This window comes from Apaloderma vittatum, unplaced genomic scaffold, assembly GCF_000703405.1.
Source record: "Apaloderma vittatum isolate BGI_N311 unplaced genomic scaffold, ASM70340v1 scaffold20209, whole genome shotgun sequence".
Taxonomy (NCBI): Eukaryota; Metazoa; Chordata; class Aves; order Trogoniformes; family Trogonidae; genus Apaloderma; species Apaloderma vittatum.
In genome coordinates this window covers 1-12,685 of record NW_009734886.1, presented here as the reverse complement: position 1 = coordinate 12,685, position 12,685 = coordinate 1, and the positions used below count along the sequence as shown (strand labels likewise).

The 12,685-nt window shown below is 40.7% G+C and overlaps 1 protein-coding gene across 1 annotated transcript; it reads left to right on the top strand.

Moving 5' to 3' along the window:
• Positions 1-735: 735 nt before the first annotated feature.
• Positions 736-10,643, top strand: CHRNA6 (cholinergic receptor, nicotinic, alpha 6 (neuronal)). The gene is made up of 6 exons (XM_009876430.1): positions 736-995; positions 3,347-3,486; positions 5,255-5,299; positions 6,500-6,609; positions 6,729-7,728; positions 10,503-10,643. Exons 1-6 carry the CDS (start codon positions 917-919, stop codon positions 10,623-10,625), a joined length of 1,497 nt encoding a protein of 498 aa, XP_009874732.1. The 5' UTR covers positions 736-916; the 3' UTR covers positions 10,626-10,643.
• The last annotated feature ends 2,042 nt before the right edge of the window (positions 10,644-12,685 follow it).

Below are 12,685 nucleotides of genomic sequence, written 5' to 3'. Positions count from 1 at the left end.
AAACGCTTGAGTAATGAACACTAATTAATGTCTACAGGATCATTATGTTGTGGTTAAGAGTAATACTCTCTCCAGTGAACTTTGCCTGTGAGGTACTTCTCTAACAGCACCTGATGATTTTCCTTTGTTCTACTACACTGTTTCTACACTAGCAGGATACTGGCACAGAAATGACTGCACACAAGAAAAAGGATAGAAAATGTGGTGTTGCGAGATATTGCTTGTCTGTCAGGAAAGAACTTAGCGTGCTTAGTTGTTCCTCTCATATGGCAATAATAAATCTATTTGCCTTAAATTTATTCGCTCAAAATACTGTCAGTCAAGTTTATCACAAGACAGAGTGCTTGTTTCAAAGTTCGGATGGTTTCTGATAGAGGTGTTAAAATTATATAGCATACATTCCTCCTGATGCAGAATTCATCCTCAGCTGAGAAACTGGGGTTGTTTCACCTCTGACAGACTCACTCAGGTGAGCACCAGACAAAGCTACAGCAGCTGCTTTTGGATGAGTGCTCTTTAACCAGTGTGTGAAGGGCTGACTGAATTCCTCCCCCCGCGCTCCAGCTCCTCGCTGTCTGAGCTGTGTCTTGCCTTCCCTCTCTCTCTCTCCTGCACTCTTATACATTCCGCCAGAGGCAAGGGTGCGGGTGACTGGAAATGTGAAAAGTCACCTGATAAAGCTGCCCGACTGCCATCTCTCCACACAGCATAAGCTCTCTTTGACTGGTGTTTGTGGAAGCAACTCTGAAAAGGCTTTGCTCTGCTCAGCAGACTGTGGAGTTTGCTGCAGATGCAAAACTGAAATCCATCTTTGTACTGCCTACTTAACTATCCAGGTGGCTTGTATGTCTTCTTGTCTTCTGTTTCTTTCCCCAAACCTTGCTTCTCAGAAGGAAGCTCTATTCTGCTGCTAGCAATGCATCCTGAGAGGTGGCTATGTTGGTGTTACCCTGCTTTCTGTCTGTGGGCATTCGTGTTCACATCCTTGGTTAAAGGTAGGCTGTCTTTCATGTTAGTGTCTGAAGTATTTTCTAGTCATTGTCTCTGCTTCTGTTTTCCTGGAATGAATTAAATGTAAAGCTTCTGCCAGCTATTACTAGCCTGGAATTTGTAACATTTCAACAGTATTTCAAGAGCTAAAGCAATACTAGCTTTCACACCTAAAACTCTTCCTTTTGGTTTGATAAATAATCAAGGAACTGTTTCTAGCAAAGAATGAAAATGAAATAGGGGTTATAGTAATTTCTTTTGGTTCTTGAATTTTGCAATTGCTTAAATACTGCAGGCTGAGTATTTCATGCTCACACCTTCAAAAGTGAGAACTTTGTTTTTGTTTACTGTTGTTTGTCATCTGTGGTTAAATATACTGGAGTGATTTCTATGCCGATCTCACTGAGGTTCAACAGGATTTTTTCTTTCAAGGTACTATATCTTTTTTGAAAGTCTCCCTTCTGCTGATGACCAAGATGTGTATGAATTACAGTGTTTGTGTTAGCAAGGCATAAGGCATTGTCTTAAAGCAGCAGCAACGGGATGAGAATCTGTAACTGAAGTATAAAAATTAAAGGTCTAAGTACTTGTTTGTTTTTCTTGCTTTATTTTAAAGCATGTGTCTGTTAAGAACCCAGCAGGAAAATTTGAAATGAAACATGAGTTTAAACTGATTGACTTCAGGCATGGGACTTTGGTATGAAACTCACATTACCAAGGTAGCGTACTTCTAATCATAGTGCAATACATGATGACAAGAAAATCTGAAAAGGAAATTGCAATTTCCTTTTTGAATGCTACAATACATGATATACAAACATCCAGACTATACAGACATTCATATATTTTCTCTGGATGATGCTAAAAGGATGAAACAAAACATCAGGTCAGGGAAGTTTTACTAGAATTTTCTTTCCATACATATAAGTCACTGGTAACCAACATTTTGGCTTTTAATTGTGATAATTCCCTGAATCTGAGCATGCTTTGTATCACCTTAGAGGCAGGTAATTTTTTTTCAAAAAATAAGGGAAGAATGGCCTAAGCTTGAAAATAATGCAGTTTGCTGAGACTAAGCACTCCCTGTAGAACATCTGTGCAACCACAGGCCTTTGTGTTCACTGAAGGAAATGTAAATTGCAAATTTATGTCCTGTGTCGTGCAAGAGACCACACGGCCTTACACAACCACCTTCTATGTTTAATATTTGCAGACATAAAGGCTTGTCATGATTGCTTTCCTGACATGTTCTAGTGCAAAATTGGGACTAATGGAAAAAATTATGACCATGTATCTGAAACACTAATGTTTCCTCAGTTGCGTCAGTAATGTCTTTGGCATCATCATATATCTTTGATAACATAGCCGTGCTCAATACGGGAAGCAAATTCTAAATCGTTGCTTTGCAAAGTATTTTTGATTTAAGTGCTGAATTATACTAGTGTATTGAAAGAGCAAATTTATTCAAGAAGAGTATTTTTATTAATTTATGTTGCCAGAGTCCACATGATTTACCCTTTCCCTTTGAAATCAAAGTCTATGGCCTTTAGCACTGTGAAAATAACTATTTCAGGTTTGGGCTGTATGTAACAGATTAAGAACATTCTTCCTGACTCTGCAGTGAAGCAATTCAGTGCCTATGACATAATTTATTCATGCATTGGCAGAGCGTTACAGCTGTGATCAGCTTGGTCTGAAGGAACAGCACTTTATTAGAAAGATGTATGCTATTTTTAAAAATAATTTAATATTTCCACTTCTTTTCTTTGTAGAACTTCATAAATGAACTTCTTTTAGAGCAAAAATTGTATTATCTAAAGAGTTGAAATAGCAAACATGAGGATGAAATGTAATCGTGGTCTTTAAGACTAGAAAGCATCATTATAATCACCTAATCAAAGTCCCTGACATAGATTTTGATCCAGTATTTACAGCCTTGGGCTTTTAATTTCTATTGAGTAAGCAGCTACGCTTTTCATAAACTCTCAGTTTTACCATAAAAATTCCCAAAGATTAAACCTAACACACACCTGATTTTTCTACATCACATAATTCTACTTTGGTCTGATATCAGGGTGGGCCAAAATGGAGGCCTCTAGGCTAGATACAGCTCAGGAAACACTTCCACCAGGCCATTCCTCTACACTTTGAGGAGACAGCTGTGGGTGATGTCCTGCAAGAGAGCGCTTTCAACTGTTGGCATACTGGCAGCCCTCTTTTCTGAGCGCTCCTGTGTTTTGATACATGGTCACGAACACGAGATCCAGAAATGCAGCATGAACTAGTATGCTTTCCAGCACCTTCCTTCCCTCTTCCTTACCTCTGACATAGCTGTTCTTTTTTTTTACCAACACAGATACCACAGCCTGCGAATCAGAGGAACGATTATTTCACAAACTCTTCTCTCAGTACAACCAGTTCATCAGGCCAGTGGAAAATGTGTCTGATCCCGTCACAGTGTATTTTGAAGTGGCCATTACCCAGCTTACAAATGTGGTAAGACTCATTACAGAGTACTTCTGAGTACTGGTTGCAAACACACACAGATTGCTAAAGCAGCAGATGTCATTGTGATGGTTGTGATGGTTTCACCTACGACTCTCTATTTGCTGTTCTGTCAGCCAGATCGCTCTAGTTCAAACTACACAGATTCATTTTCTTCCCTTGTAGGATCCGATCCCTCTGTTCTCAGCAGCAGTCCCTGGCACTCAGAGCAGCAGTAACAAAAGTTCAAGTCCACTCTTCACAGAGTTACCCCACTCCAGAGACACCTGGTTTTGTCTACGTTATGTAGCAAGTGGCCTGATTCTTCTGTGGGGACAGTGTCATTTACCAGTGGTTCTGAGAGATAAAATCTTTGGGGTTTTTTGGCATGCTTTTTTAGTCTGTTAGTTTCAGACTAACAGAAGAGATGTGCGACCTGCAGAGTGGTCTTTGAAAGTGTGGAGCTGCTGATGAATGTTTTGTGTTCTGGGGTGCACTGTATGCAAAGCCAAGTGTGTCAGAGGTGATAGATCTGCTGGGCAGGACAGAAGGACTGTGGAAGAAGCAAAACTCGACCTTAACACTTGCTGAAGTCTACTCTCTGAAGCAAATTACCCACAGTACAAAGGCTGAGTTTTGATTCTGAGGAACATAGTTCAGTCCATGATCAGGTGACAGGCAAGCAGTGAGGAGTGATATTCAACAGCAGCCAGGGAACTAAGTTATTTGAGAATGTAAATGAAGGGATGGTAAGTCCTCGTGGTGAAGGCAGCTATCACCTTTTGAAGTTCATTTGTTCATTTTGTTTCATTGTAACAGGTATCTTGTCAGATTTCAGCAGTTCTGTATCACAAGGCCACTGGCTCCCAGCACTGTCTTTGGAGGAAAAAAAAGGAGCATCATAATTTTATTAGTTGAATTTTCTCAAAAAAGAGTAGGGATTTTTACAAGAACTTAACCTATAGAGAGGAACCCTTACAGGCCTTTAAAAATGATCTTTGTGTGTAATCTTCGGTGTTTGCAATGTTGAAAATTTATCTGCAATATTTCCTACCTTTGACTTGTAAACATCCTATTTTTTAATGTAAAAATATACATAAAAATATATTCTTGCAGATATTTTTATTGTGAATATCAGTCTGCATTCATAAATATATGTAAAATGAATATTTCTGAATGCTTTTAGGCTGAAGACTCATTAGAACAGGATCCAAGCTTTTATTTTTGTGTCTTCCTGATTCACTGATGATTGGCCATAGCAAAACATGACTGTAAAAAGAAGGTCTTAGTACAACAGTCACCTAATTTAATGCTGGTGGAATGCATCTGCTCTAGACATTGGCATAGCAATGCAAGAACGCTGTGGTACAGATGTCATTTTCCTTAAATCTTGATCAGAGTTGACCTGCATAAACAGAGCTTTTTAAACACTGAATCCAACAAAACACATGCAGCCACTAGCAGAACCTTATTTCTCTGGTACTGGTCAGGGCAACTATAAGTTTTGTATTCTCCAGGGACTGAGGCCGCTGGCAAAACGACGCAGCAATTTGTATGTCTAATATTTGTGGGACGAAACTTTTCAGTAGAGGTTTAGAAATTTTTCAGTAGAGCTGCACATGACTGTGCGCAATGTATAAGCCCCCTGAAAATAGCCAGAAAAAAAATCTGGTAACAGTTAATGTGGAATTCTAGTTTCCATTTTTATCTGAACAGGTTTGTTGCCCTCTCAGGATGCTGTAATTGATTTATGGATGTGCATATCTGTTTTTCTTTCCAGGATGAAGTCAATCAGATTATGGAAACAAATCTGTGGCTAAGACACGTAAGTGAATGCATTACATTTCTCATACATTTTGCATTGATACGGTGAGATGTGTGTTACCTTGTAGCAACATCTATGGAAAAAAAGTGCTTGTTTTGTGACAAGAATTTTAAAGGTATTAATAAGGAAGAGCTCCACTAACCAAAGCCACATGTTAAAACACAATTTCTTTATTCTTATTTCTAAGAAGTTACATCTCCCATCTTTCCTGTGTGCTATATTCTCCTCCAACCTTGTGGTCATTGGTTTATCTGGTAAATCTGTCTGGATGTACCCTTTAAAGAATGATTAAATATGCAGCTATGCAGTCCTAGGTCACCTCCATATTGAAGATTACAACCAAAACTTTTATTAGCGAAAGGAACATGGCTCCATCTTTTCCTGATAGTTTTAGCATTTATACAAAGACAGAGATACTTAGAGGACCTAAACAAACCAACTTCTAGCAAAACCAGTTTCCTTCAGGCACTGATTTTAGTCCACACAAAGCATTCTGTAAAAGATATTGTACTTATGTTCAGGATCTTCAGGGTAGGCTGCAAGAGCATGGAGTATGACCCAATGATAGAGTAGTAGACAGCAATGCAAAAGAGCTGCTGGGCATCCCTTGCTGCCCTGGACTTGGTAGGTCACTACCCCTGTGGAACCAATAACGTCCCTTGGCAGCAACTGCCTGTGAGTGTGCTCATATGTACCTTCTTTCTCACCAAAATACTGGTCTCCTTTGATGGCGGCCTTCTGTGTGGGCTGAAACAAGCAGGATGCGGGAACAAACGCGAACGCAGCTGAAATGCAAAGTAGAGATTTATTCTCGCTCCCTGAGATTCTGGAGAATCTTTGCAGCGGCATCCGGAAAGAGGAACATAAGCAGCGATCACTCGAGCAGCACGACAGGTGGCAGCGAAGGCATAGGGAGATCACCTCCTCTCTAGAAAGCCTGTGATATTTATCCCACTGCTTTGTTATGTTTTACTTGCTGCTCTGCCTGAATTCACAGGACTCACGTGATAGCTTTGCCGGGTAGGGATGCGAGTGATGTCCAGTGATAGGACAAGTGGCAATGGGTGCAAGCTGGAGCATAGGAGGTTCCACAAAAACATAAAGAGTGACTTTTTCACTGTGAGAGTGACTGGAAGATCTGAGAAGCATCTGTTTGCTGATAATATAGGGTTTTAAAATCCTTGTCCACTCTTCTTTCAGATTTGGAATGACTACAAATTGCGGTGGAATCCCAGAGAATACGATGGCATTGAATTTGTTCGGGTACCAGCAGATAAAATTTGGAAACCAGATATTGTCTTATATAATAAGTATGACACACACTTTTCCATTTCACTATTTCTCTGAAAAGTATGCTTTGCGGTGTCTGTGAAAAAAAAATTTTACTTTCATGGTAATTTTCTTTTCTTTTTCTTATTTGTCTTTCTAGTGCTGTGGGAGATTTTCAAGTTGAAGGCAAGACCAAAGCCCTCCTCCGCTATGATGGAATGATCACCTGGACCCCACCAGCTATTTTTAAAAGTTCCTGTCCTATGGATATTACCTTCTTCCCATTTGATCATCAGAACTGCTCCCTGAAGTTTGGCTCATGGACTTATGACAAAGCCAAAATTGATCTTCTGATTATTGGATCCAAAGTAGATATGAATGACTTTTGGGAAAACAGTGAGTGGGAAATAGTTGATGCTTCTGGCTACAAACATGACATCAAATATAACTGCTGTGAAGAGATCTACACAGACATAACCTATTCCTTTTATATCCGAAGGTTACCAATGTTTTACACCATAAATCTGATCATTCCCTGTCTCTTCATCTCATTCCTGACTGTGTTAGTTTTTTACCTGCCATCTGACTGTGGTGAGAAAGTCACACTTTGTATCTCTGTGCTCCTTTCTTTGACTGTATTTTTACTGGTGATCACAGAAACAATCCCATCCACCTCTTTAGTAATTCCACTCGTAGGTGAATATTTACTCTTCACAATGATATTTGTGACTCTGTCAATTGTCATCACAGTGTTTGTCCTGAACATACATTACAGGACTCCAACCACACACACAATGCCCAAATGGGTAAAAACCGTCTTTCTTTGCCTGCTCCCCAAAATCCTGTTGATGCAGAGGCCACTGGAACAGCAGAAGAAAAACATCTCCAGAAAAAGCAAGAAAGGATCAGCCAATACATCAGCCAATATATCAGGCAAGCCAAAGCACAGCAAACACAAAAATACCAAATTACACAAGGAGCAGCGATGCAATCACTGTGATAAGGCAACTGAACTCGCTGCCACCAAAAAAAAATGGCTGAGCCATCAGTCAGTGAAATGGATGGCAGAGCACATGGAATACTCCTCAGAAGTGAAGGATGTCATTAGCAGCATTCAGTTCATCGCAGAGAACATGAGGTCTCAAAATGAAACCAAAGAGGTAAGGGAGGTAACCACCCACCTGGTCGTGGGGCCACACTTCCAGCAAGTGAGAATACGATCTAGGAGGGCAGCCCAGAGAAACTGTAGTTGTTGGGTCTAGACGAGAAGATTTTGAGACCTGTGAATGGGTCAAAATTTCATACAGAACAGGAGGAGATAAATCATCCATTGGGGGTGGAACAAAAAAAGTGACCTCTTCTGTTATTCCTCTATCCCCAGTGGGTAATTTAGACAGCAAAACGGTTATAGATTAGACATGAAGCTCAACCTTCAAAGGAAAAGAGGAGCATCAGCTGGTTGTGGCCATGAGGAATGAAATTTAATTGGCAGTGCTTCGGGCAGAGCTGATCCTGCCCTAGGTCAGAGGATAGACTAGATGGGACCTTTCAAGGTCTCTTCCAGCTCTCCTTAGATCCACAGAAGCAACCCTCTTCCACTGCTCACCAACTGCTTAGCTCTGGTAAGCCGTGACATGTCAATACCAAGTATGGTATTTGCCAAGCAGGAGGCTTTTCTGTGTTAGTAATGGAACAAGCACATTTGGGAACTGCTTTTTAAGAACAAGACTTGTCTAGCAGCACAGTAATTGATCTGGAGAACTATTCTCAGCCAGGGATAAATCTAGTAAGGATACTCATTTCAGAATGCTATTGTCTCTACTTTGTTTCAGTCTGGTGTGTTCTGATTTTTTTACAGTGGTTTTAGTAACTGTGGCTTCAGTAATTCGGTATTTTCAGCCATGACAAAAATAGGTTGAAGCGAAAGTTGAGTTTTGGGGAAAGACAGCTGAATGAAAACATACAACAGACTAAAGACAGGTGGTTTTTGTTTGTTTATTTTTTTAAAAAAAAAAGAGAAGAAGGAGTTTAAAAATAAGGCTTGGCATTTGAACTAATGGATTTTCTTGTGTGAGGTTATAAAACTTTCATCCTGACTGGGATTACTGTCATAGAAAATGATGCATGCAGGAATTTAGAGAGTTCTGGGGCCATGTCCTCAGGTTTAAACACAAGCAACTAAGTGCAGCTCCAGAAAAGATTACCTGAGGTCCCCCCACACCCAGGCCTCACAAGGAATAGGAATTCTCTGGCACTTCAAAATGGATTTTTTTAAGTGTTTAGATTCTAATGAAACATTTAACTTTGATCTGTCATGAAATGTTTCATTTTGGTTTTGAAGTTTTTTAGATGCCCTATGATGGCAAAACCCATTTCAAAATTAAATACTGCTATATTTGTACTGAAAAAACACATGCTTTGGTGAGGGAAATGTTGAGAGGTATTCTATCCATCAGAATATTTTGTTAAAATCAGCTCAAATTCTTGCAATTTCTGTGAAAACTGAAAATTACTTTTTAGCCCCTCTTATATTCTGCAGAAGATGTTTCGTCTGAAAACAAAGTCGATAACTTTCTGAGTAGTGGGATCTAGTTAAGACCTGGTGACAGAATTCAACAGATGAGTGGATAATACATTGCAGTCCAAAGCAAAAGATAGTAATCTACCAAAGCAAAGGAGGATAGGGATTTATCTGAGCCTTGATTGGTAGTATGTCCTTAATATTTTGCCTGACACCAACTTTTTATCCCTGCTCTCAGCGCCACACCACTTGCATGTACCATATTCCGCTGATTTCTTCGATGCACTCCGAAAGAGATGTTTTTCATGAGGAAGCCCCAAAATTACATCACCTTGATTACATAGCTTCATGATGTCTTCCAGTGCCAGTTTTGCTGATTTGTATTTTGCAAATCTCCTGCCACATGAAATTGTGTTCTCAGTCTGGTGTGTGAATCAGCAGCTCTTCATTTTCTTTCAAAATATGCTAGGAATGGGAACTAGGATTTTTCATTTGAGAAAAATCCTTTGTTTGGGGAAGAAGAGGGGTTTGTTCTCAACCAAGCACTGAGGAAATGATTCTGCAGGCTGCTTCTGCTTCAGCTGGACATATAAAGCCGTATGGGTGATACACTAGTCCTGTACGAATTAAAAGCCTTTAAAAAACGGTGGCAACATTTACAGCAGCTGGAGTTCTTGTGCATTTTCTTTTTGGAGAAAGACATCACGAAAATGGGGCAGCAAGCAGAAAATCCCTCAGCAGAGAGGTCTTACGCAGTCACTAATTTCATATGAATGGATATCCTTCTAATCCAGTGATCCTTTTATGTAGGTACAGTTTAAAGGACAGCACCTTCACTGAATGTGATACTAAGGTATATCTCCCAGACAGAGAAAATCCATTCTGGCTTCCTAGTGCATGATACTATGGTTAGCTCCGTCAGGGCCCCTGCTTTGCTATAGTCCATGTGTCCAGCTGTCCAGTTTGCTGAAATCCATGTGGCTCGATTGGAGTGACCGTGTGGCAAATCAGACCAGAATAGCCAACTGTTCCTTGTGGGCTGTCAGGATAAATCCTTTGACAGGGTCTAGTGGTGTGCAACTATGGTGATTCTTCCTGTTGTTAAACTACACCTCTCTACACTCACCACATGATCAGGTCCTGTTGGTTAATGTCACCATTACAATCAAAATTCAGCAGACTAGGACAGTGTTCAGTATTCTTAGCCAGAAGTGGTAAATTCTGTTAGAAAATCAGACCCCTCTAAAGACACTCGAAAGCTGCAGAAACTATAAGCACATCAAGAAACATTCTTGCCTGCATGTGGTTTCTTCCTCACATTCCAAACCACAAGGGACTTTTCTAGCACATAATGTCAAACATTGCGTGTTACATGATATGTATTTTATCTCTCTTTTTTTTTCGCTCTTGCAGGTGGAAGACGATTGGAAATACGTAGCTATGGTGATAGACAGAGTATTTCTCTGGGTATTTATAATCCTTTGTGTGTTTGGGACTGCAGGGCTCTTTATTCAGCCATTAATAGCAGATACATAACTTGACCCACTACTTTTTATCAACTTTTGTTCCAGTTTCATTTTCAGTTCAGGACGGTTCCCTGTGTTTCTCACCTCTTAAATAACCCAGTCACCTAGTCACCTCCTCAGCACCCAGCCACAAAGCAAAAATGAAAGAGGGAAGGGTCGTCTGGGAAAGCAAACAACCCAGAAGAGAATGAGAAGAGGACTGAAAATGGGGAAATCTAACTTTGCATGTGACTGAAATCCCTTTTAGTTCCCTGATACTGAAAACCAAGACCTTAGTGAGCTCCAGTAGGATTTCCAAGTCACATTTCTCTCATCAGGTTGACAGTGGTCTCAGTCCACGGGTTCTGCTCTGAAAATTTGTACTTTCTCAGGCTCAGACATAAGCCTAACAGAGAACGATTTGTCCCTGAGTAGTTACTCAGAGACAGAATTGGCTTGACAGCATTAGATTAGTCTGAGTTTTGCTGTGTTTTTAAAGTACAGCTCTGCAGCAATTTTTTGTTTGCTCTTTCAGCATGGACTAGTGATCTTTGTGCAAGACTGTAACTCTAGGGACATTTTCTTTAGGGCTGAGGTTGCTGCTATGTCACCAGGCTTCCAGTCCTGGTGCCCTTAATGATGAAAGACTTTCCAGATGTGCACCTGATGTGGTTCCTATACTATGTTGACAGTTTACCCTCAGGTCCCGTGTCTGTTTAGATTCCTGTGGGGTTTGTGCTAAAGGATTCTTCTCTACATGGCACCATTCCAATTAAAGCTAATGGCTGCAAGAATAAAATCTTTTCTCTCTTATAAAAGCTCTAAATTTAATTGTACGGTGTCACTGAAGTGTTTTCAGGGTCTGACATTTATCAGTCTCTGCTTTGGACATCAACAATCCTTGGAAAGTATGACTCCCTCTCTCTGAATTCTGACTGAGCTTTTGCTCTTTTTTTGGTGCTCCATGATTAAGAGAATAGGACTGAATAAATGTATATGATAGAGACAAAGGTGGAACAACAAGAATATAACTCTCTTAATCCTGTAGTTGTAACACATAAAGTCATGATTTTCTAGGAGAAAAATGTATTTTCTGTAGTTCTCCTGAATGTTGTGTAATTATCATAGAATCATAGAATCATAGAATGTTAGGGGTTGGAGACGACCTCTAGAGATCATCTACTCCAACCCCCCTGCCAGAGCTAGGACAGGCCACACAGGAATGCATCCAGGCGAGTTTTGAAAGCCTCCAGAGAAGGAGACGCCACACCCTCTCTGGCCAGCCTGTGCCAGTGCTCCGTCAGCCCCACAGTAGAGAAATTTTTCCTCATGTTGAGGTGGAGCTTCCCGTGTCCTAACTTAAACCCATTATTTCTTATTCTATTACTGGGCGCCACTGAGAAGAGATTGTCCCCTTCCTCTTAACATTCACCCCTCAGATATTTGTGTATGTTAATAAGGTCCCCTCTCAGCCGTCTCCTTTCAAGACTGAACAGCCCCAGTTCTCTCAGTCTCTCTTCATAGGAGAAGTGTTCAAGTCTCTTAATCATCCTTGCAGCTCTCCCTTGGACTCTTTCCAGCAGGTCCCTGTCTCTCTTGAATTGGGGAGCCCAAAACGACAAGTATTCTAGGTGTGGTCTGACCAAGGCGGAGTAGAAGGGGAGGAGAACCTCCCTAGACCTGCTGGACACACCTTTCTTAATGCCCCCCAGGACCCCATTGGCCCTCTTGGCCACAAGGGCACATTGCTGTCCCATGGACAACTCACTGTCCACTAGGCCTCCAAGGTCTTTCTCCGTGGGGCTGCTTTCCAGCAGGACAATCCCCAATCTGTACTGGTGCCTGGTGTTATTCCTCCCCAGATGCAGGACTCTACACTTCATGAGATTCCCCTTTGCCCAGCTCTCCAGCCTGTAGTGACTGATGGACAGATGTATGAAAAAGCATGGTCTGTTTTGTTAGTCTGTCAATTAAATATCATTCATGGGATACATTTTCTTGGGGAATTTGTATTTTTTAAAAAAACTCCCTGCTGTACAACGTGTTTGGAGTTGCTACTAAATGACATTTGCTATATTGGCTCTTTAATCA